We start from the raw sequence: 24019 nt of genomic DNA on the forward strand, positions 1-24019 counted from the left end.
GGTTACAGAGAACCCAACTTTCATCCTGTCATAATGCAGTTCTGATATACACAGTGTGGCACTGATGTATTAACCATGCCAGTTATATGAATGAACTATATTTTTCCTACATAGCACATCCAGTACACACAGTCCTTTGTAAACTGGGTAATGGAAATATTTTCACAGCCTGTACATGAAGCCTGCTGTAAATGTGACATTCTATTTTATATTCTCATACAGTATTCATCCTATATATTGTATCATTATATATTGCATTATTATTACTATTTACAGATTTTGTCTTATTTGAGTTTAATGCTTCTCCATCCCACTGTATATCAGATGCTTTGCCTTCCATCCATGCTGTGCCAAAGTAAAATAATGGTTTCGAAAAATAATGAAACTAGGCTGAATCAAGAGTGTGTCTGTGAAAAAAAAGGTGCATTGATTAGAAAGACTCGATAAGGTCCTGCTCTCCTGTCAACAACTTTCTTTATTTACTTGATGATAAAGGAGACAAGCCAGTCAAACACAGAGCCCATCAAACTGTCAATCATGATGAAGCAATACACAGTAATCAAACAAAACTACCAATCAGGTGAAGAAGAAAGAGGAGAACAAACTAAGGAGAAATACAAAAAGGCTGCGTTCTTTTTTTAATCAGTCTTACATCATACTTTTTATGTCAAAACTGTCAAAAACAAAAGTTTTATCTTTGTTGTCGCTATAGCGCTCAGACACCTCTGACAGATGCTATTTTCTGCACTAGCTTAGTGACGTAATTCATACTTTTGTCTATTCTTGCTTCTATTATACTGGGTTTTTTTTTGCTAGATCACCACTGCACCCATTTGCTAGTCTATCAAGGGATTGTTGAAACGTCGCTATATCCTGCCTTATCTTCCTTTTAATAGACCTCTACCCCCATAGACAAAGCATGACCAAAGTGCACAATTAGCCACCATCAAGCCAAAGTATGATTAGTCACCTTCTGTCCCTGGAGCCCCTCAGGGCCTTTAGCACCAGCCGGTCCCTGAGTACCAGTCAGACCAGGGGCCCCATCCGCTCCTCTGGGACCAGGAGGGCCAGGTATTCCAGGCGGACCCTAGGTGAAGCACAGAGACTGTTAATTATGAATCTCAAGGTTTCCCATGGTTGTGAGAATGAGTGATGTTGTGCTTCTGAAAGTACATGCAGAATATAAGGATTAGGTACAGCACATAGTCTGTTTATTATGAGGTTACTTGCACACTTGTATCTATCTATCTATCTATCTATATCCGGTACAAGAGCTGCTAAAGACAGAAACTCACCCTTTCACCTTTCTCTCCCTGAGCTCCTTTGGGTCCTGCAACCCCGTCAAAACCACGGTCACCCTACACAGACAAAGAAAACCAGTTAGATTTCACGCTGAGAGACAGTTATTGTACAAAGAAAAGTTATTTCTATAATAGAGTACACATACCTTGGGACCAACTAACCCCTCTTTTCCGGGGGTCCCAGGGGCTCCAGGAGGTCCAACATCCCCCTGGAAAACACAGACCATATCTGATAATGACTGATCTTTAAGAAACACGCAAAGACATATAATGCACCACATAATGCTTGTTCTCCTACGGATATGAGTCATACCTGTTCACCTTTTCTCCCTGGTAGGCCCGATCGTCCATGAATACCAGCATCCCCCTGAACACACAGACATTAACTCATTTGATTTTACTCACCACATAACGTATGACTCATACAATCCTGACTCATTTAATCTATTCAAGTTTAACATAAAATCACAAAAAAGGGATCCCACAGAATGAAATTATCCCTAAACAATTTTTTTTCCATTCATTGTTGCTTGTCGTCCTCTTCCTCCAACCATGGCCCATTTTTCTGTCTGTCTCAATCTCACCTTTTCTCCTTTGGGTCCATCGGCTCCACAAATCCCCTTTGGTCCTCGGTCACCCTGGAAACACATAAGTTCATCACTGACAAAGACACATGAAGAGGCTTGTGAGTCACAAAGGGACAAAATGCACCAAACCAGACAGAAAGTGCATCCATACGCAGGCAGTCCTTTCACTTGCCACTCAGGCTGAATCACTGTGCACAAGAACCAGCACTTCCACATAGAGTAAACATGTACAAGCTTGTGCAACAAGTGCCCAAACACAGAGGATATGTCACAGAAATAGGTGCCATCATTCTCCTGATAATGGGTGTTCAGATAATAATGAAAGCAAGTAAAAGCAAGATAAGTGGCAATACAGCTGCAGAGGACTCAGAGAGGGACAAGGTTGTTTGGTCCAGCTATTCTAAATCCACGTGCATGGTTTGCACATTCAGTAACACACTGCTATTATCGTCAAATATACACAGAGAACTTGGGTGCACGTACAGAACATTTTCAACACGCCTTACAAGGGTACTAGCAATTCATAAAAAAAATTATTACAGAGTGTACTAGTGGTAGTGGGCAGGGTATAGCCTGTGCTTTGATGCTGTTCAGTGTTCTGACTTGAGTTTCATTACACAAGATAAATATTGTACCCTTCACTGTGCACTATAGAACAATTAGGCTGGTCCCCACTTTCAACAAGATGATAACTACATGCTATCATTTCTGTTTGACTGTTAACCAGACCAGAGCCCAGGAGTGGCTAACTCGTGACACTGAAAATACTGCTTTCCAGTACTTTCCACCACATCAGTGGAATGAACTTTAAAAGGAATATTTTGACATTTTGTGAAAGAGAGTTAGGTGAGAAGATCAATACCACTCTCATGTCCTTACACTGGACGGCTTACAGTAACAATGAAGGTACAGCCAGAAGCCAGTTAGATTAGCTTAAAAAGACGATAACAAAATCCATTTACCACAATGTCATCCATACAAAAAACTGGAGTGTAAAAACCACAATTTGCCTGCTTAATGGGAGGTTATGTGCCAGTCAACAAGTGGAGGTTCCAAGTTACTAGTCCAGGCCAAGAAATAGTCAGGCACAACAGTGAATTGAAGCCACTGTACTTATTATGCTCTTGTATGAATTAAATAAATGCTAATTTGGGAGCTTTAGAGGCTCTGATTGGTGAATTGTGTCACCTTTGGACTTTCCCTGTTCCCTGTTAATAGCTTTAATGCCGAGATGTTCTTACTGGAGTTAGAAATGTACCTTTAAAGCTTCAACATCTCGCTCCACTGAGCAATTTTAAACCGTTACTTTTAATAATCAGGTCTCACAAAAGATCTTGAGATAGTAATCTCATTGAGATTACTTGATTAAATAAAGGTCCTATTAATATTAATATTAATAATAACGCTAATAATGACAAAAAAAACTAGCCTGCCTCCATGCCTCTGAATCATCACCCACATCTGTGTTTGGTTCAGTGATTCAAACAGAATTCAATTGAATTAAAAAAAAAAATTTATTCTATTAGACTAAACAAACCCCCATTTTCAGGCATTAATCATCATGCTGTAATGCTGAGGTGAAAGCAAATATTCTGCATGGATATTTGTGACACAATTTGTATTAATCCTCTGCAATCATATCAATTTTATGCTATTATTGGCTTGTGACTGTTCTCACCCACCTGTGAATGATGTTCTAACTTTGACACCCAGAACAAACACTGTGTCTCATGCACACCCACAAACGCTCAAAATACCTTGATTCCTCTCATTCCTATGATACCAATCTCTCCCTTCTCCCCCTTACGCCCTGACAGTCCATCTTTTCCCGGCAAACCCTGTAAGAAAAAAAACAGAAATCCTCCCCAGTTCTGTAAACAAAGCAGTGAAAACCACACAGAAAATGAAGAATCTGTATTTGGATGGAAGCACAGACCGATTCACCAGGTACCCCAGGTTGGCCGGCTTCCCCCTGCAGAGGGAAAACAGAATTACAGTAATTATAGGAGTGAAATTATTACCTGCAATGACTACAGATTGGCTTTGCTATTAATTACAATACTGATCTAATCACAATAAACTGCATAGCGTTACTCGCCTTCTGTCCACCAGGGCCACGGGCGCCCGGGAATCCAGTGGATCCTCTTTCTCCTGGCTCTCCCCTCAGACCCTGATGTCAAATGCACACATACACAAAAATATACATATTGATGATTTATAATATCAATACAATGACATTTCATCTAAGGTATTGGTTACTGTAATCAGAATATCACCTAAATGTCACTGTTTTCTGTGTGCATTACAGTTAAGATAAATAGCCAATCGATGCCTCAGACTGCTTGGACATCAGATTCATATTATTAATGGTTTTTTGTTATACACTAATTTGGATTAAATTTAGCAAAAACAAAATAAACTATTTTGTAATGAAACAATCAGTCAACTGACAGAAAATGTATGGACAAAAATTTTGATAATCAATTTACGGTTTCACTAATTTTCAAAAAAGAAAATAGCTAAATATTTGTTGGTTTTAGCTTCAAAATGCAACAAATCCTGTGGCTTTCTCTGCTTTATATACTGGAAAACTTATTTTCTTTGTGTATTGGGCTGCTGGTTGGATAAAATAAGCTATGGGCAGATGCCATCTTGGAATTCTGGAAATTCAGATGGGCATTTTCTAAAACAAACAATGAATCAGTTCCTAGGAAAAAAAAATAACAGACAACTCAAAATGAAAATGATTAGTAGCACCTTTTAAACTATTAAAAGACTAATCTAATTTACCTGCTCCCCTGGAGGTCCCTCTTGACCCTTCACCCCTTTTTCTCCCTGCACACCCTTGGGCCCTCTGTCTCCCTAAAATGGAAATCAAACATGTAAGAAGAATATATAACAAGAACGTAAGCGGAGATTTAACTATAATAAACAGTTTGACACATCCAAGTGTTCACTGACTGTTTCTCCTTTGTTGCCCTTTTCTCCAGGAGGTCCTCCCACCAGCACAGTGTCCCCCTGTGAGTGACAATACAGCTGTCAACATGCGGCTTCACTCAAAAGCCAAAAGATCAGCACACAATGTTTCATTCTGTTGCCTTTTCTTAAGCTGTGTCACTTGTTGTATCACAATTTACTGTGAACAGTGTGAGCTTAAATATTCCTGCTGCTCACAACACAAGCCACAGCCACTGCCAACACAATATGTCTTATTTCCCTCTTTCTCCATTTTTGTGTCCCTGTCGTCTTCACCAATATGAACAAATACACAAGCAAGAGAGGGAGAGAGAAAGAGAGCGAGCAGCAGTGGAGCTCATTGGACATTAAAATGCACACACCTTCTCTCCTTTGTCACCTTGCAGTCCGACATCTCCCTGAAAAAATAAGATTGAGGGCAAAACATTTCATTCACACACGTCAATTTAATTCACTGCTTTACATGAGCACAATGTAAAGCACTCAGGGGACGTAGCTTGCACCTGCTCTAGGAACTACACGGTGCCAGACTGCCGCAGCCTGTTTGATGGCCACGGCTGGCTCGCGTTTTTTGAAGCACAGGAACAATAAGACATACAATTGGGAAAAAGGGACAGGTAGTATTCACCTTCTCTCCCCGAACCCCTCGAATCCCTGGGGGACCCTGATGAATACACAGACACAGACAGTGATGTTATATATGGCTCCACAATTAAAACAAATGTTTCTACCCCTAAGCAAGTTTTCTTTTGTTAGACAACAAAACTGAAATCACAATAATGTCATAACTCCTCAGGTCTTAAAGTCTGATTAAACAGTGATCACAGGTAGACCAGACTCCTGTTGAAATTGCTTTAAAATAACATGTAGCAAAACTGTAAGGGAAAACCAACAGTATAATTAGTTAACAGTCCAAGAAATGCACTGTGTCCTTGTAAAGAATAGCTCTTCCATAATAACCACATGGAAGTTCATTTTAAAAACTGCTTCTCCCTCTATGCCTCCATATGGACTACCTCCTGGTGGATTAGGGATTTTGGAAAAAAAGAACCCTGAAAGAGATGATGAAAGCTTTGGCTGAAAGGGCTCTGCTCATGTGTGCTGTGTTCCTGGGTGATGGATAAAAATTGAAACACTTGATATTTACTGTTGGCCCTCTCTCCCCATCCAAGCCAGCAAGACCCTTCTCGCCCTACAATGTGACAGACAAAAGAAGACACACAAACATGCTAGTGTTAGTTTATATCCTCCAGAGGCGAGTTCCTGTTAGAGCACAGTTTCAGTGATATAGTAGCGCAACCAATGTCTTACTCGGGACCCTGGATCTCCTCTATCTCCTCTGGGACCAGGGACACCAACGCCAACATCCCCCTGGCAAGAGAAATAATATGCGTACCCTTCAAAAAAGAATCCATTAACATTTAAGCAGGTAGACAGAGACATGTGTTGGCTTGGATCGTCACCTTGTCCCCTTTGACCCCATTGGTGCCAGGAGCACCCTGAAAAAAAAAACCAAGATATTAATCAATAAAATCACACATTACATCCATACCTGTTCTTCCACTTCTCTCTCAGACAGACAACCTTTTTAAAAACCTACCCAAGGAAACCTAGTAAATACATAAAATACAAATAAAAAATACAAATCTTACAGCCGCATGCAAAAGTTCTTAGTAAGTAGTAAGTAAGTGCTCACTTAGTAAGGACCCCAAACTTTGGCTCATGCCACAATTTGTTTAATGTTATTCTTTATTTTTTAAGTTAATGAAATAAAAATTAACAGTGCATTAACTTGAAGAAAGGCTAATTTTTTAAAGTATGTGGTAAATATAGTTGCAGGGGTTGCAAAAAGCAACAAAATTTGCCCAGTGGAGCACAGAACTGTAAAAGAGATCAAACTTTCAACCTGACATTCGCTGACCTAGAAAACTACCTAAACGCAGTGGTCAAGCAACAATCCTCAGGTCCAGCAGGATCAAAACTCAAGTTCACAGTGTAATCAAACCAAGATTTAAACTCACTGCCTGTCCGGAAGGTCCAGGTGGACCAGGAGCTCCAACATTTCCAGCGCGGCCTGCAAAACCTTGGAAACCCTGAAAATGAGAGTCACTTGTTGAAAATCACACCACAGAGATTGGGGCTAAAAGCATGAAGTGTGTATTGTGTGATCAGCAACTCCACCAACCCTTTCCCCCTGTGGTCCTGCAGGTCCTGGTTGTCCAGGTTCTCCTCTCTGGCCAGGCTGCCCAGCATCACCAGCCTTCCCCTGTGGCCCTGGAGGACCAGCTGGACCAGGAAGGCCTGGATCTCCCTAAAATATAGTCACAGTAAGATTTTGACCTGTGGAAAATCTGGTAAACCACACTAACTGATTAGAGAAGGAAATACATAAATCATTCCTCTGCTGCACCACATGATGTAACTCACTTTTAAACCTTGAGGTCCGATCCGACCTGGAGGACCTGCCAGTCCTATGCCCCTCTCTCCCTGTAACACACATTTTGTCACAACTGTCACATGGATTTTGTTTCATTTCAGGCAAATTAACACACAGTAAAAGCTTACCTTATCTCCTTTCGGCCCAGGGGATCCCTGTGCCCCCTGCACGATAAACAAATAACGGGGTGTGAAAAGAAGATTTACTGTTTTGTGGATTTTTTTGAAAGCCCACACCATTTTACCACATTATTTTAAAAAAATATATTATTGTTCTTTATTTCTATTTATCATATTTGCCTGTCCTCAAAAGACCAGTTTGGCATTTATTGCACCGGTCAATTCACGTTCCATCATTATTGGTGTGTGCTGTCAGCGCCTTACTTGACATTACAGTTAACATGCCTCGTTAACCTCAAGGACGAAAAATAATCAAAAACTCCATCTTCAGAGGAGAACTGCAATTAACAGTTCTAGATGGACGGTCTAAACATTTTAATCACACAGCAAGAAAAAAATGGTTGATTAAGGTAAGATTAAATAATTGAATTGAAAGATGATGCCAAAAAAAAAACCGGACTTAAAAAGCAGTGCAAAAAAGCCAAAAACTAAATTAACTATATTTACATATATAAGTGGGATGAGATCACAGAAGCAGGATGAGTAAAAGGGCCAATTACTGCACAGGCCCTCAAAACAAGAATATGATCATTTTAATATAAAAAATCTCAGCTGGATGTCAAATTTGTTTGGTTACTCATATTGTTATGGTAAAAACAAGCATTTTTATGGCTGCAATACTGTGATCACAAAAGAATGTTAATCAAGGACATTCAGTGAAAACAGTGGAGTTATGCACTTGTTTCTTCAAAGGTTAATGAAAAAGTAGCAGAAACGGGTACATATACAAAATAACACATTGGCTTAGTCACTGAGAAATAATAGCTTCAGCATATGCAAAGACAGGCAAAATACATTAGTAATTATACTCTAATGTTTATACTACATCTTTACTGATTGATGATAATGTAGTATTACAATTTCCAGAATTATCTAAAGTCTACAAGGTTACTCAAGGTTACTCACGTCTTCTCCAGGCTCTCCTGGTTCACCAGCCACTCCCTAGCATGAAGACAGGTAATACGCTGTGAACATGTTATGATCACATTACGTATGTGCCTTGATCTACAGCACGATTATACTCACTCTTTCCCCTCTGATGCCAGCACCACCTTTGTCCCCTCTGTCACCCTGAAGGACAGTAGTTACCATACAGTTTTAATGAGAAAGCACTTAACATGTTCACACTTTGTGAGAGTGAGCCCCTCAGTGCTAATGGTTTGGTGAGACTCACCTTTTCCCCTGACAGACCTCTGTCTCCAGGCGTGCCTGGCAGTGTTTGACCAGGACGACCCTGCGTCAGTCAGAACCAGAAAAATATTGTCAGTTGCATTCGACTTCTCTGTTCTACATCTTCATATATAAGTTTTCAGCTTTTCCTTTTCTGGACTAGGCTGCATTAATTGAAAATACCAACAGTTAATGTTGCTGCAAAAATGGAAAATATGGTTAATGTAACTACTTCCATGTTAATGGCAATTACAGTGACTCACCGGCTCTCCTTTGGGTCCAGGGGGTCCAGCCACTGCCTGTAAGAGTGCAGAAAAATTGAGAAATGATAGTAATTAGAGGTTCACCTTAGTATGGGTTCTTGTTACTTAAAAACCTTGGTATTCTAATATCACATCAAACCAAACCAAACCATTCGCTTTTCCAGCTCTCAAAGATTAAGAGGCTTAATGTCTTCAGCAAGGACAAGCAACAAACACACAACTCCTACAGCTTAGCCACTGAACTGACTGCCGGTGTTGGAAACTTTTCTCCACCGTTGCAGGCTTATACCCATTCAATTGTTCTTGACAGTATCTGAAAGAAACACCAGGTTGTTGTGGCTAAATTAAGGGACAATTTGATGATGTTGTCACTCAGCAGTTACTTTGTTATCCCCACATTTTTGTGTCCTGTCTTCACAGAATGACCAGAATGACCACCAGAAATGTTGCCTCTTGGACTCCTAAGTATTGACACCAAAAACTACTTACAGCTGTATTTTAGAAAGCTTTAAACATTTCTTGTTATTGAAGCCCAGTGCAATTGTGGAGCTGGAAAATGCAGCATCGCTTCATCTTTCTAAGTGTGTGTATGTGTGTGTGTGTTTGAGAACAAATGGTGGAGCTGCTGAACAGATGGACGTGTTGCCTGGTTATTTATCAAACTGGTGAACTCACTGACAGTGTCACCACGGCTCTGTCCAAGGTGCTGAACCTGAGGCATTCAGCAGTGAGGGAGCTGTTTAAGACACTCGTCACAATTCGTGTCAGCATTACAAACAGCAGGGATGGCAGCGAATACTGAATACCAGACAGGCAAGCTCTTCCTTTGTATCTTTTTTCTCAAGCCAACAGAGAGAAACTACACTACTAGCAACCAGGAGCTCCAGGCAATGATGAGCTTATCAGTTTTTCTGTTTTGTTTTGTTTTGTTTCTGTTTCTGTTGTGGTTAACTCACATACTGTATGATATGTGGTCTTCATATGTCTTCAATTCCAGACGTGGACCTCAGTTACATGTTACTTATCTCTCTAATAAAACTTACAATTGGATATAAATTTAGTAATCTAGTAGTATGGCATGAGGGCGAGAGCAGACACCTGCTACCACAATCGTGGTAAAACACATGTAAGTATCATGCGAAGGATTATAAGGAAACACTATAAGCAATAAGTGCAGAGAAGAAAAGTGCGTTGGAGAAACAAACACTACTGGGAACAATAAAGAAATGAGAGGAACTCTTTGCGGATGACAACAAAGCAAAGCTGACAGCAGAGAAAACAGTGGGATGTTTTGTTGGTGTAGATGACCAACTTATTTCCACAATTTAATAAACATGTGCTCTGGATGCTTGTCAACATGCTGCCAAACAAACAGTTTATCTCTGAAACGGTTGTTCCACATCTGTACCCCTAAGTCACTGAATTACTTTTGGAAGGCCCAGAAAACACCACAGTTGCGAGTTAACGACTAATAAACGTAAATGTGTGCAACTATATGAAATTAATTTTGACTTTACATGAGGATGAGCCCTGTTTAGAGAAAGTTATGTGACCTTCTCTGTCATTTTCAGTCTCACTGAGCTGAAATTTGGCTTAACTGAGATCCTCATTGGCAGAATTGGCACAGGCTTTGTCAAGCCGAGCCAGTCCCTATTAACAGATGTCTGCAGTCACTCAAATACAGACAACTGGCCAGCAGAAATATTTCAGCTTCAGTGATAAGGTGACCGTGCTCAATATTTGGAGGTTGAGCACAGTCTAACAAGGAGAAACAGCAAAATCTTGATGCTTGTATTTTGTCAGGAGAAACGTTGTGTGTCAAAATATAATTCATTGAAATCCACTTCATTAATTTCCTGACATGACACACACACACACACACACTATATAATACAGATGAACTGCAGGGCACAAAGCAGTCCAGACCAGCTTGTGCCACTTGCAGACTGACAGGCTGGTAGCTTTAATATAAATAAATTTATGCAAAGATTTAGCTGAAATTCATGTTCATCGTTGGCTTCGCAGTTATTTTTAGAGCCGCTACAGGCCTCCACAGGGTTTTCCCTTATTTCGATGGGGCTGTGCTGCACAAGATAATATAGACCTGTGAGCATGGTGTGAGCGCAGGCAAGACTGACTAAATATGTTTCAGACATGTTAAAATTCATTTTACTGGGTCAGCAAGTGCCAGAGAATTTGCTCTTTGAATATCAATCAATAACAGAGATATATCCGGCCGAGACAGCTTGCATGGAGAGATGAAGTTCTTGTATTACTGCCTAATACGAGATCAAAAAAACTTACCAAATGGTGGGGAATGTTTATCCTGAGTATTTAATATTTAAGTATATAGCTCACTGAAAGACATACATTAATTCACCACTATGAGTTTGGAGATCCGTGTCTCGTGTTTGGCCACATGTAAACTGAGAGAAATTCATTAAAACTACATATTCAAAAAAGGTTTTATACAGACCTATTTCTTTCTTTCAATATCCCCGATTGCAGATAGAACATGAATATCAGAGCTAAAACATCAGAATTTATGGTGACCGGTAGACGCAGCACATAAACACAAACAGTGGGGTTCCCGACCAGCTTTAAGATGTATACAAACTGCAGGGGAATGTGCCTGCCACACCGTTTGCGGTTCAGGTACCTGCAGCCCCAGGTGGACAGACAGCAGCAGCCTGACCACGGCCCCTGAGGGAGGACTCAGAACAGGACCGCCTAGTGCTGTGCATCAGATGAAGACTCTCACAGTAGGAAGCTAATAATAGCACTGCAGAAATGTTTTTTTATTACTTCAGGCAGCGAATCATTCTGTACCTAGGATCATATCTAATAAAAGCAGCCTCAAAACCAATTTCATTGACTGTCCTTTTCGCCAGAGGCTGCTCTGTAGATACAACGTGTTCTCACCTTTCCAGGAGGACCGCTGTCTCCCTGCTCTCCCTTTAAGCCGGTCTGGCCTGAAGGTCCAGCGATGCCCTGAGACACAAATTACACAGTGACACTGCCAAGGACTTGATAAAACCAGCACAGTGGACACCACAGATACACATGACACAGCATAAACATCGGCATATACTGAGACACACCTGCTTTCCTGGTAATCCAGGTATTCCTTCTTTGCCAGGCACCCCGTCCCTTCCAGGAACTCCGGGTTTACCTGCTTCACCCTGTGGAGCAGCATGTACTTCAGTATGTGTAATATGTGTAACAAGTTTCTGCAGTCACATTTTTATTGGGAAGCACATTATCTAAAACCTATGCAATTTCTGTGCCCAATTTACCTCAAACACAGCGAATGATGAAAAACTTGGATTGTGATGATTTCGCACAATGCCCAATAAAGTGAGATTCATTTTTTTTCTTCATAGGTTTAAAAAAAAAAAATCAATTTTGTTTCATTTTTGAAGTCAGATTCTCCAAACAATGCAAAAAAAACAGGTCTTCACTTGTTACTTAAATAGATTTATTTTATAATAGAGAGCTCTTATTACACAAACAGCCAACAGTTTACAAGAATATGAGTAAAAACAAGAAAGTAGTGGTAGAAATGTTGGTTGTAGTGGTCAGAAAAAGTCTGCTTTGCTTGTTTTCAGCAGAAGGTACGACAAATCACGTCCTGTAACCTGCTTTTTTAAATTATGAACACAGAAATCTAACAGAGGCTGCCATTTGTCAGTGAAAGCTTGGTACATATGTTTTGCCGTTTTCATTTAATCACCGTCCCATTTTCAGTTACACCTGAAACGCCCCAAGCTCAAAGCATTTCTTCAATTTTACACTTCCTCACTGTGCTCCGCAGTGCAGAAACAGTAGCGGCCGGATCAGGATTGCATACTCACCACCTGCCCTGGCAGTCCTGGAGGGCCCTGTGGACCCTGCAGGGAGAAATGAATACAGCGGTATGAAGGAACACAATATGATACACACCATGCGATTTCCAATGAATTTCATGAGAAAACATGAAAGGAATTTTTCCCCTGAAGAGAAGCAGTGATTTATAGAAACACTTACAACAGCTCCTGGAGGACCTGGTGGTCCTGGCAGACCTGTGCTCCCCTGGGCACCAGGAGGACCCTGCAGGGAGGAGAAACAAACTCACACACTGCTGATCTGTTATACAACTCTGCTGTCTAGATTGTTATTTGAGCAGGTACTATAGGCGGACGGTATCTCTTGTCTCAAAGATGTAAAATACTAGTTGTTTTACCTGGACACCAACACCTGGTTCTCCTTGATTACCCTGTGAAAAACAAACTTTTCATGACTACGGCCAGAAAGTGACACACAAAAGAACTCATACATGCAGTAAGTAGGTGGCATACTGAAATGTTAAAACTGCAAAGAACTCACCTTCACACCCGGTGGACCTGGAAGCCCATTGGGACCCATGGGGCCCTGATTAAAACACGTATCAACATGTAAAAGTGCTGTTGTTAAGTGTTAAAAATAGTCCGCGAATGTGTTTGCATGTTTCATCTTGGGTGATACTTACAGTTGGCCCCCTCATTCCAGGTTCTCCTGGGTTTCCCTATAAGCAAAACACATACACTGTATATTCTCCTGATAAAATACTGCATACAGGCCACATTTTAAAGCTGTATTTTTACATCTTGAATTTCTTTTTTTTTTTTGCCTTCTTGCTAAGAGTTAGATAAGAATACCACTTGTGTTTGTCATTGAATGTGAGTTGTTTTTACACTTTTTTGTACAGATTAAAAAAATGAGATATAATGTGTTAATCTGTGGGGCCTGTGGGTGGATTCCGTTTCCTTTGGACAGAACCAGGCTAGCTGTTTCCCCGCTACGAGTCTTTGTGCTAAGCTAAGCTAAACCTGCTGGCTGCTGGTTACAGCTTCATATTTAATGAACTGACATGAGAGTGGTACTAATCTTTTAATCTAACTCTCAGCAAGACCACAAATAAGTGTCCTTCTCAAAAAGTCAAAATATTTATTTAAGTGACATATTTATTTAATAAATATGTTTATTAAAATTGAGCACTTCAGACATTTATGTACTCAATTTTGGACAACATGGAATTATAACATTAATAATATACAGACAGACTGATTGACGTGAGCTTCTCTCTGGAGGACACAAACATACAAACACATAAACACCTGACTGACTCATCACAACAGCTAGGACAGTACACAGAGGAACAACAATGTCAACAAAGAGACACTGACATGGCAAACTGAGAAATCAGTGCTATGCAAGGGATAAGCACACAACAGACAGCAGGCACAGCTGCATGCACGATAAGCAGACTCAAGTGAATTGACAACACAGTACTTTTTGGAGTGCACCCAATTTAGTATTCCCGCCCCACTCTTATACATCGCATCCTGGCGAGAACTTCAGCTGAGGATGTGGATGTGTGACTTCCTTTCATCTCCTCCAATAAATCTATGGTGTTTTACACTTTTAAAATTCAACTCCACTATTCAACTCTTGAGTTTGACATGGATTCTTTGGGGACAGGTGGTCTTGATTAATATTTCATTAGGAACCGATCAAGGTCTAACTCTTATCCCAGACCCCAGCTCCCAGAAGGATGTTTCCAATACAAACGAATTAAGATTAAAGTGGTGACATTTGCCTGGAGGGCTCATGATGGAGTGTGCATTCTGATGACAGGTCATTCTAATCACCCGTTGTTAAATGCAGAAACGTCTTTCATACACTAGCTGTCTAAGCTAAAGCACATAGGTATCTCCTCAGCTTTGGTCCACTCCCACTTGTATCTGATACCACAGGGACAGGTTCTGCCAACCCTCTTTCTTCCACAGCACAAGCATGCCAGCCAGCAGCAGAGAACCTACCGGTCTGCCTAGAACTCCTGGGAAGCCAGGCAGGCCCTAGAGAGGATGAAATACAGAGGAAGGTGGATGACAGGAGAGTGGGGGGGGCAGGTGGGTGGAGAATAGTGTTGGAAGAGGGGAAACAGACAACACAGAAAAGGAAATGGACAGAGATGAGGAGAGAGAGGAAGTTAGAGAGTGAGGTGTTGCACAGCTGCAAAAGGTTACTGTCTACTGTAAGGATCTATGAAGCCTCAGCCCAAGGAGGGGAAAAGAGAGCTCCATCGACTTCGTGCTCGCAGCCAACCCAGTGGTTTTACTCTGCAGGTTAAGCCTAAGAGAAGGCCCCTTTGCTGGGTTAATGGTTACTCACTGGTTGCCCTCGAGGACCAGCAGGCCCTATTGGGCCCTGCTCCAACATGGAGGGAAGAAAACAAAAATTGTGAGGAAGTTTCCAGTATCTCTCCTCTCTTCTCTCCACATTTATTCATACACCCACACAAACAATTATGACTTACATAATTTTCCAGCTGTATGTTTGGCTGTATGTTTGTTTTTAGTAATTACTGTGAATAGTGTGGTCAGAGAAAAGATGAAACCTTAACGAGTCCTTTGATGGGAACTTGAATCCTATTGGTTTCAAATTTTTAAAGGAAACATAAGCAGGAGCAGGTTGTCTTCTGTATGTACTAATACTCCTGTGCTTAACATAGCACCACACTGTAAATCAGTGAGTAGAATACTATATATGGCTACTTTCATAAAAAAAAAAAAAAAAAAAAACATACTTACCAAGCCTGTTGAAAGAAATATTCACTACATATGTACAAGAAAGAAAATCAGCACTATATCATGCTCTTTATGAAAATTAAAAATGTGATGGCACAATATCATTAATATCAGTTTCACCTTCAGAAGTATAACTTAGTACATCACTTACCGGTTTCCCATCCTGACCAGGTTTTCCTGGTTCTCCTGGTATTCCCTGAAATTACAGACCACATATTGCTTCTTCTAAGGAATGTTATCATTTTGCATAAGGTCTTGAGAGCCTGAGGAAAACATCAAAGGCATAGTTGGACATTTTGGGAATTACTCTTTTTCACTTTCTTGAGTTAGATGAGAAGATCAAGGCTAACCTCTTTCCACAGCTTCCTCCCTCTTTAGTAAGCTAAGCTAACCAGCTACTGGCTGTAGCTTAATATTTACTGAACAGAAACGAGTGGTGTCCATCTTCTCTTTTAACTCTTGGTAAGAAAGCAAAAAAATGCATTTCCCAAAATGAGAACAAAAAATGAATTTTTCACTTTAGGAGTTTGTGATTATTACAATACTCTAATATTGACTACATCTGAGAGGCAGCTCACCGACGAGCCATCACGTCCTTTTTCTCCAGACTCTCCTCTGTCTCCTTTATCACCTCGAGGTCCCACAAAACCCTTTAAGATAGAATGCGAAACACACGACATGACATGTAATATGGATATGTGATTTTGTATTATTTGTATTATTTGTATTATTTGTAAATCTTACCCGGTCTCCTTTGGGTCCTGCTGGTCCCACTGCACCAGGTTCTCCCTTTTGTCCTGCAAGCCCTGGAGGACCTCTGGCACCAGGCGTACCAATCAGTACTGAATCAGCAGATGCTCCCTAAAGTACATACACATCTTTGAACTCCATTCTATATTCTATATTTACCAAATATTGTATCACAAGGGTTTCGCCACATCAACAACAGGGAAGAAGAGAAGTTTACCTTTTGACCCGGGGGGCCTGCTGGCCCTGTTAGCCCAGTTTTTCCCTGACAAACAGAAAGAAATTCTCAGCTGATTGTGAGGACGTTCAAGTGGAGCATGAACACTGACTACATCAACCTAACATAAGCACTTACAGGATCTCCTTTGTCACCTCTCTCTCCCCTCTCCCCCTGAAACACACATTGACATGATATTAGCAGAGTCACGTTGAGTCCATGAAAACATTTTAACTTGTTGACACCCAACTCTTTACATCACCTTATCTCCAGGTCTTCCAACCTCCCCCAGTTCCCCAGCTCGCCCAGGAACACCTGGTATTCCTGGCTTGCCTGGCTCTCCAGCAGGCCCTGGGGGCCCCTCCGGCCCTCGTTCTCCAATGGCTCTGCCAGGAGCCCCCGTTGCTCCCATGGGTCCTCGCTCCCCTTGGTCACCTTTGGCTCCCCTCTCACCCGGAAAACCACGAGCACCCTTGTTTTCATTAGGAAATGGAAAGAAAATGACATTGTTTCTAAAACTATTGAATCTGTGTAATATAGATTATAATAAAGATCATCCCTCGACCAAGCGTAAAAAAATGGATATGGTGGTGGTGAAGGAGACGCGCCTCCCCTGCCTCTGTGACCATGGCTGTGGTGTCCCTGAGCAAGGCACCGATCCACCCCAGCTCCCCGTGCGCCTCACTAGGCAGCCCCCTGCCCCAGCGTCTCTAGTCCATGTGCATGCTTGTGCGTGTGTTTCGTTCACTTTGTGTGGGTAAAATGCAGAGAGTAATTTACCCAGGAGGGATCAATAAAGTAATAAAATTAAAAATAAAAAAAAATGAAGTGCCCCATCTGGCCTTGTATGATCTTACTGGGGGTCTTCATCACGTCTTTTAATTTTTACTGCAAGCCTGCAAGATGCTCTTAATCATACTTACATCCACACCAGATGGTCCCCTTTGTCCTGGCTCCCCCTTGTCTCCTTTTTCACCTTTTTCTGCCTTCAGCGGTGGAGGAGCCAGGAGTTTGTCCTTCTTGTCTACAACCACCTTCAGATCAGACAACTGTGTGGGGGTCAGAAAAGGTAAACGACTGTCAGCCGCAGGTGCCTGTCTCTGAAATGCTTTACACCACAACTGAAGATCAGTCATTTAGATTTCATCTTTGCAGATGGAAAAGTGCTGGTAATTAGTGTCACTTTCACCTCCTGAGTCCAAGGTCTAAAGGTTATTTTAAAATGTACTCCGACAATGTGTAGATTTACTGTGAGAGACTGAGAATACTAAATGAGGGTAGTAAACAGAAACTAAGTGAGCCATTGACAGAAAAAAACAGCTCAGCATAAGTTATAAATGTGTCTGGAAGTTGTTAATGGTATGACGACATTTCCAAAAACAAATATAACACTTTGCACAAGTTCCAGAAAAATTTCCATTAGCGAGAGCATTATTCCAAAATATTTATCCATTTATCCAGAAGAGATGCATGAGTAAGTAGTGATATTAAAGCTGTTTGGATATTTGTATTTATTACTGAGTTAATGGTATTACTGTACTTATTTTCATTACAAATCTACAGTTCTACAGCCAAATGCATTTTCAAATTAACTCCACAACACACACAAAATTTTCCATTTAAGAGCAACTAATAAACATATCTGACTAATAACGGGAACCTTTACATCTTTTAGGAAATATGCTAAACCAGAAGACCATCTCAAAACGGATGATTAAACTGCATACTCGTACTCATCATGTTCAAATTCAATGTTAAGGTCTGTCTACTACAGACCTAAATCTGTCTACTTCAATAACATAAAACACTGGAAACTATAAATGTTTCAACACCTTTAAGGGCCCAGCAAACAAACATTTTACAGAATCACTGAATTACAAATCATCCTGAAGTCCACGTACCTGAATACCAAGGATGCCTAGAGCCTTCTGTACATCCTGGTGAGAGAAATACAGAAACATCATTCAACAGAGATGAAGAATATTAGTAAATGATTTCACAAGTCACAGCTCAGTGATGTGCTGCTGTCTTACCACCGCTGTCCCAGGTTTGCCTGGCGCCCCGTCCTCTCCTGGGTCTCCCTGTCAATAAAAAGGTATCAAAGTGTAAACACGAAATACATGAAACGTGTCAGATTTTCACTGTAATAGGAATGGAAGTTTAACTTACAGCTTCACCTTTAAGGCCAGGAAGACCTCTTTCTCCCTGGAACAAAGAAAGGTAGAAGGTCAAAAAACAGACTGGTTATTACTCTAAACCAAACTAAGATCAACAAAGACAACTACAACTTACTCTGGCTCCAACAGTTCCTGGGATCCCAGGGACGCCCTGAAGGACAGAGCAAGGACAATGATAAAAACATCAGCAGATAAGACTGGAGGGAGGGAAGCAGTGGCATACAGAGATAGATCTAGATAAAACAGACATCACAGCTGCTATACGTGGGGGGGTGATGCTGCCGGGATAACATGACCACATAACGGATGGATATACAGGAAAAGTATTATCAAGCTAATATTTACTCTGCTCCTTTTTTGATGTTTGTGTAAAATTGCCTTTAGATTATATATAAAGGGAGCAAAAACACATAATACAGCTCTATGAAAAACATAATTACATACAGAGGAATTGCTTTGCGTGTATGATGATGTTCTCTTCCATTAGTGCACATTAGCCCTTGGAGGTCCATATTATTCCTAGCACATCACACTGCAGGAAAATAACAACATCAGAATGCTGCAGAGTAAAGCATACTCACAGGGGTTCCTGGTGGCCCCTGTGGGCCTGGGATTGGGGTTGCTTCAGCTCCTTTTACATACACAACCTGAGAGAGTGCACGGATTAGTAATGACAAAATATAATTCCCATGCATACTACTTTCAAATGTGTTTACATCAGATGTACCTGCCCAGGAGGACCAATGCTGCCAGGAGTTCCCGGAGGACCAGAGGGACCAACAGGCCCAGACGGGCCCTGGTCTCCTTTCTGCCCATCACGGCCCTGGAAAACATGCGATTACACAACTGAGACTCTCTCTATACAAGGTTACTAGAGGCTGAACTATAAAATCAAAGCAGGTGGCCACTGCCACCCCTCCACTGATGTTCTAGAGATAATTAATATGAATTTGCACATGAAAACAGCACGCTGACATTTGGCGCTCCTTTGGATTCCTCTCAGAAGTGGCTCACGCTTAAAGGCTAAGCTTGATCATTAGAGGCTAGTGAATTTATATAGCTGCTTCTGAGAAGCCCATTGATTCAGCAGTGAGTGAGAGTGTGATAGTAATGTCAATGTCAGTGCAAGCTACAGTTGATAAATGCACACTTGAGAGGGAAAGTGATACGGAGAAAAGAAAGGAGGAAAGCTGATGTGTAGTGCAATAAAGACAAGGAAGGCAGAATCAATAAAGGAAGGAAGGAGTAAGACAGGGCAGGTTAAGATGGACAGGATACTGTGTAGAAACAAACTAATAACGATAACATTTGAAAAATAGTAAAGATAAGGAGAGTTGGCAAAACTGACATCTCTTCCAGCCGCTCCAGCTTCTCCTTTGTCACCCTGTAGATTAAAGAAAGCAGAATCAGATTACCAGTAGATTACCAGAGAATCAGATTACCGTATAAAAAGCATAATCTTCAAAATCAATTTTATAATAATTCACTTAAAAAAATTAGGCTAGTCTTATCTTGCAAAAAGATTTTGTTGTCTAACTAACAACGTTGTTGTCAGTTCTGTTTTGACATGAGACATGTCTGAAGACAGTGGCAATACTTTGTTAAATATGCTGCAATTTAACAACATGCGTTTGTGCATGACAACATTGAGAAAACACTGGAAAAAATAGAATTATCAAATAATTAGACTGCAAAATAGTCCTGCTGCTAGTCACCTAACATTACTTTTGTTAGGACAAATCCTGAAAAAAAGGACTAAAACCCATCCTGCCACTGTAAGATGATTTACAGACTTCTAGCCACAAACCTTTCTCCCATCTTCACCTGGCACTCCATCCTCACCCTGGGAGTCAAAACAAAATGCATTACTGAGTGTAGAGAAACAAACTGAATAATAGCCAGTCTGCTGCAGGAGCACTCATAAGCACATAAGCAGTGGCACATAATTCAGCACCACTGCTTTAGAGGCACACTTAAGACAGCCATTATGCAAAGGACCCTGAAATAAATGTCTGCACTGCTTTTGATCAGTACACATCATTCACAGGAAAGAGTCCATCAAGTCCATAAGCAATTATAGAATGATAAAAAGACACAGAGAAAAACACACACACACCCCACTGACAATATTCATACTCTTACTGGACAGGATCAATGTCAAAACATGTCAGATCACTAAAAAAAACTACAGCCTGTCATACTACACTCTGTCAGAAAAAGAAAATATTAAATTCAGGATGCAGGAGTATACCAGCTTAGAAAAGTACAGTTCTAGTGAGGAGTTACCATTTTGCCAGGAGGCCCAGGTTTGCCATCTTCGCCTGCTTTACCCTGAAATGTAACAACAACGATGATGACGCACAGAGATAATTAAATGTGTTTGAAAATAGACCAAGATGTAAAAAAAATGAATGGATGAAGCTAATGGAAAGGCAATAAATCTCTGTGTGTGTGTGTGTGTGTGTGTGTGTGTGTGTGTGTGTGTGTGTGTGTGTGTGTGTGTGTGTGTGTGTGTACTCACAGGTGTCCCTGGGGTGCCTGGAGGTCCAACAGGCCCTGGTGGGCCCTGTTCCCCTCTAAGTCCCGGTAAACCCTGGTAAAACAGACCAAAACCCACCAGAGTAAATGGTTTAACCTCTCTTTTAGTCTAAATCTAAATCCCCGGTAAACTAAAACTGATTTAGATTTAGTCATAGTTTGCAGTATATTGTGGGGAAGGTGACTAAAAACAGAGGTTTCAAACCTATTTCAAAGAATATCATAGTGTTATCATTTAGTAGCAACAATATCTGTGGCATTTGTACATCTTCTAACATAATTTGCATGTGTATAGCAAAGCATAGCTCAGAAATTCCAATTGTAGTCTGTTTTGGTTGTATAGCAGCAATTACAGAACTGTCGTGTGTATAAACAATTTCAAAATAGGTTTTAGAGTCTTGAGTTTAAATGTACATTGTGCAGTTGTGGACTTTTAGGATTATTATTATGGTCAATATTACATAATAGTCTCCTGTGAAACTGGACTGGACTGGAGACAACTTCCCCTACAGACAGCTTATGCAACTGGCCACAGGAGTGAAGACTGAATTTTAATATCTCCACAGTGCCCTCTGCAGCGTGTACAGTTAAAATGCACATAAGTGGTTGCAATTCATCAGCAGACAAGTGTTTACTAAAAATGTGTATACAGACTTTGGATAATATGATAAAAAATTTTTACTTATTGAAGAATTAATCTCACTACTAAATCTGGCATAATACAAAAATTATTACTGATAATTCAGGGCCAGTTGTATTATTCAAACTTTCATAACCACACTGGAAACTCACATCTCTCCCAGAATCCCCCTGTTTTCCAGGATCACCCTGTGACACAAGGAAAAAAAAACAAACACAATGCATCAACAGCACACACATTCACCATCCAATGAGCCTCTACATACAGTGTTTTACAGTTTGGCGAAAAGGTAGCAGAAACTGAAGTACCCTCTGCCCAAGTGGTCCAGGAGCACCTGGTTTACCATCCAGACCTGGACGTCCATCTAAGCCGGATGCACCCCTTTCTCCCTGATTACACAGAGAGTCAGAGTTAGGAGACTGCGTTTAAATTACAGTCCGAAGCTGTAAGAGAACAGTTAAAGTGACTCAATTAAACTTTTGGCCCGTGAAGCTGTGTGCCAGCTCCTCTGAACTTCTTCCCACTGGGAATCTACTGCATGGGAAACAGAATCTGGAGGAATGAAGGCGAGCGAGGCCACTCACCAGAAAGCAGAACATCCTTCAAGTTCAAGTTTTTTCAACATTAGTAAAACTACACAGGGCAGTACAATAAAACAGACAGTGACTGATTTCAGACCTTCTCTCCAGGTGCTCCTCTTTCTCCTGTGTCACCCTGGAAATATTAGAAGTGAAAGTAACGTCAATAAATGTAAAAGGCAAAGAGAAAATATTCCAGATATTTACAGATATCTACTGTGTTTATGAGAACTGAAGTAAAGATGCAGTGACAGGAAGTAAACTCACTCTTGTGCCTGCAGGCCCCCGCTGTCCCTCTGGACCCTATACAGACAGCAGGGAAAGAACATGAAGTCACAAAGGATCATCACATGCATCACGTACCAGATCAACAGGGAAAAGGGTCAGCGTGCATACCGATGCATATACACTGGCCTATCAGATGCTCACAGAAGCATTTACAAATTGCAAGAATGACGCAAACTCACTCGCAGGCCTGGGGCTCCGGGAGTCCCTGCTTCGCCTTTCTGACCTTTGCTGCCATGCTCTCCTGGGTCGCCGGCGTCGCCCTGGGAATCACAGTGACGTAAATTGTCATAGCTGTGCTTAATTTTTTTTAATTTATTTATTTATTTTAACTTTGAGGTAATCATGGCATGATGGCTTGATTTTATTTTATTATTATTATTTTTTTTTTGTAAGCGTACAACAGCGGTGATAAGGCTGGATGTGGATTCGTGCATGGACACACAAACTGTCTACAAATGCCAACAAATATTCCTACAACAACAGCACGTACCTTCTCTCCCCTCTCTCCTTTCAGCTGGCCCTGGACGTCAGTCTGTTAAGAAGAATAAATATGTAGTTCTGCCTCCTTTTTTGTTATCAGAATTAGGTTGTAGCTCATTCAATGTTAAGAACATGCAGGCAATAGTGTTTTTCCTAACTCGAGTTTGATATTTTTATATTTTGTTTTTAATACTCACCACTTTTCCTGGTGGTCCTGGTGGGCCTTGAGGTCCCTTGAAGTAAAGGAGTTTGTGAATGCACTAACAGTAGATGAAGTACAACGTGAAATAATAACTTTCTAAAAATTGAAGCAGACAACAAACCTGTTCTCCTTTCTCTCCTCGCAGTCCCGCAGGTCCAGGGCTGCCCTGTGATCGAACACGGATCAATAAAGATGCTGAGCAACTGACCTTCCTCACTGTTTCTTCTCTCAAGGCCTCAGTGGAATATCACAAGAGCATATTGAAAAGCTGTCTGTCTGATGATACGTAAAATGTGTGTCTCACATTTCGTCCATGCTCTCCAGGGTCTCCCATGTCTCCTTTCTCGCCTGGTCGTCCGGGCTGACCAGTCAGTCCCTGATGGGGTCAATAAAAATGTCTGTTGACTGAACTTTGATGCAACTGGGTGGTTTTAAAGTTTTAAACTATAAAAAAATGTGTCAAAGACATTTGTCCTACCCTCAGTCCTCTTTCTCCTGGCTTTCCTGGAAGTCCAGGCTCCCCCTGATGAAAAACAGGTTTACAACAGAAAGAACTGACACGTCCTCATGCTTACATTTATTTACATATATACTTTTCTATCATGAGACTGGATGTTGAAAATGGCACCAT

At 41.0% G+C, this 24019-nt stretch overlaps 1 protein-coding gene across 1 annotated transcript in view; it reads right to left on the reverse strand.

Moving 5' to 3' along the window:
- Positions 1 to 24019, reverse strand: part of col7a1 (collagen, type VII, alpha 1) — a 54608-nt gene that overhangs the window by 5694 nt on the left and 24895 nt on the right. The window contains exons 53-110 of the mRNA XM_041034599.1: positions 23867 to 23911; positions 23693 to 23764; positions 23510 to 23554; positions 23384 to 23419; positions 23197 to 23238; positions 22886 to 22966; positions 22686 to 22721; positions 22519 to 22554; positions 22149 to 22229; positions 21993 to 22028; positions 21184 to 21255; positions 20949 to 20993; positions 20470 to 20505; positions 20011 to 20046; positions 19390 to 19485; positions 19244 to 19309; positions 18778 to 18813; positions 18655 to 18690; positions 18519 to 18566; positions 18387 to 18422; positions 17409 to 17534; positions 16748 to 16957; positions 16624 to 16659; positions 16489 to 16533; positions 16266 to 16382; positions 16100 to 16171; positions 15673 to 15717; positions 15106 to 15141; positions 13421 to 13456; positions 13279 to 13323; positions 13136 to 13168; positions 12940 to 13002; positions 12768 to 12803; positions 12015 to 12095; positions 11836 to 11904; positions 8914 to 8949; positions 8655 to 8714; positions 8507 to 8551; positions 8387 to 8422; positions 7430 to 7465; positions 7292 to 7351; positions 7050 to 7175; positions 6886 to 6957; positions 6328 to 6363; positions 6176 to 6235; positions 6012 to 6056; positions 5493 to 5528; positions 5227 to 5262; positions 4850 to 4906; positions 4679 to 4750; positions 3987 to 4058; positions 3825 to 3860; positions 3646 to 3726; positions 1886 to 1939; positions 1615 to 1668; positions 1448 to 1510; positions 1296 to 1358; positions 971 to 1087 (exon numbers count right to left, since the gene is read on the reverse strand). Coding sequence (XP_040890533.1) covers positions 971 to 1087; positions 1296 to 1358; positions 1448 to 1510; positions 1615 to 1668; positions 1886 to 1939; positions 3646 to 3726; positions 3825 to 3860; positions 3987 to 4058; positions 4679 to 4750; positions 4850 to 4906; positions 5227 to 5262; positions 5493 to 5528; positions 6012 to 6056; positions 6176 to 6235; positions 6328 to 6363; positions 6886 to 6957; positions 7050 to 7175; positions 7292 to 7351; positions 7430 to 7465; positions 8387 to 8422; positions 8507 to 8551; positions 8655 to 8714; positions 8914 to 8949; positions 11836 to 11904; positions 12015 to 12095; positions 12768 to 12803; positions 12940 to 13002; positions 13136 to 13168; positions 13279 to 13323; positions 13421 to 13456; positions 15106 to 15141; positions 15673 to 15717; positions 16100 to 16171; positions 16266 to 16382; positions 16489 to 16533; positions 16624 to 16659; positions 16748 to 16957; positions 17409 to 17534; positions 18387 to 18422; positions 18519 to 18566; positions 18655 to 18690; positions 18778 to 18813; positions 19244 to 19309; positions 19390 to 19485; positions 20011 to 20046; positions 20470 to 20505; positions 20949 to 20993; positions 21184 to 21255; positions 21993 to 22028; positions 22149 to 22229; positions 22519 to 22554; positions 22686 to 22721; positions 22886 to 22966; positions 23197 to 23238; positions 23384 to 23419; positions 23510 to 23554; positions 23693 to 23764; positions 23867 to 23911 — 3420 coding nt within the window. The remainder of the gene's footprint in view (positions 1 to 970; positions 1088 to 1295; positions 1359 to 1447; positions 1511 to 1614; positions 1669 to 1885; positions 1940 to 3645; positions 3727 to 3824; positions 3861 to 3986; positions 4059 to 4678; positions 4751 to 4849; positions 4907 to 5226; positions 5263 to 5492; positions 5529 to 6011; positions 6057 to 6175; positions 6236 to 6327; positions 6364 to 6885; positions 6958 to 7049; positions 7176 to 7291; positions 7352 to 7429; positions 7466 to 8386; positions 8423 to 8506; positions 8552 to 8654; positions 8715 to 8913; positions 8950 to 11835; positions 11905 to 12014; positions 12096 to 12767; positions 12804 to 12939; positions 13003 to 13135; positions 13169 to 13278; positions 13324 to 13420; positions 13457 to 15105; positions 15142 to 15672; positions 15718 to 16099; positions 16172 to 16265; positions 16383 to 16488; positions 16534 to 16623; positions 16660 to 16747; positions 16958 to 17408; positions 17535 to 18386; positions 18423 to 18518; positions 18567 to 18654; positions 18691 to 18777; positions 18814 to 19243; positions 19310 to 19389; positions 19486 to 20010; positions 20047 to 20469; positions 20506 to 20948; positions 20994 to 21183; positions 21256 to 21992; positions 22029 to 22148; positions 22230 to 22518; positions 22555 to 22685; positions 22722 to 22885; positions 22967 to 23196; positions 23239 to 23383; positions 23420 to 23509; positions 23555 to 23692; positions 23765 to 23866; positions 23912 to 24019) is intronic.

Source organism: Toxotes jaculatrix, chromosome 3, assembly GCF_017976425.1.
Source record: "Toxotes jaculatrix isolate fToxJac2 chromosome 3, fToxJac2.pri, whole genome shotgun sequence".
NCBI lineage: Eukaryota > Metazoa > Chordata > Actinopteri > Toxotidae > Toxotes > Toxotes jaculatrix.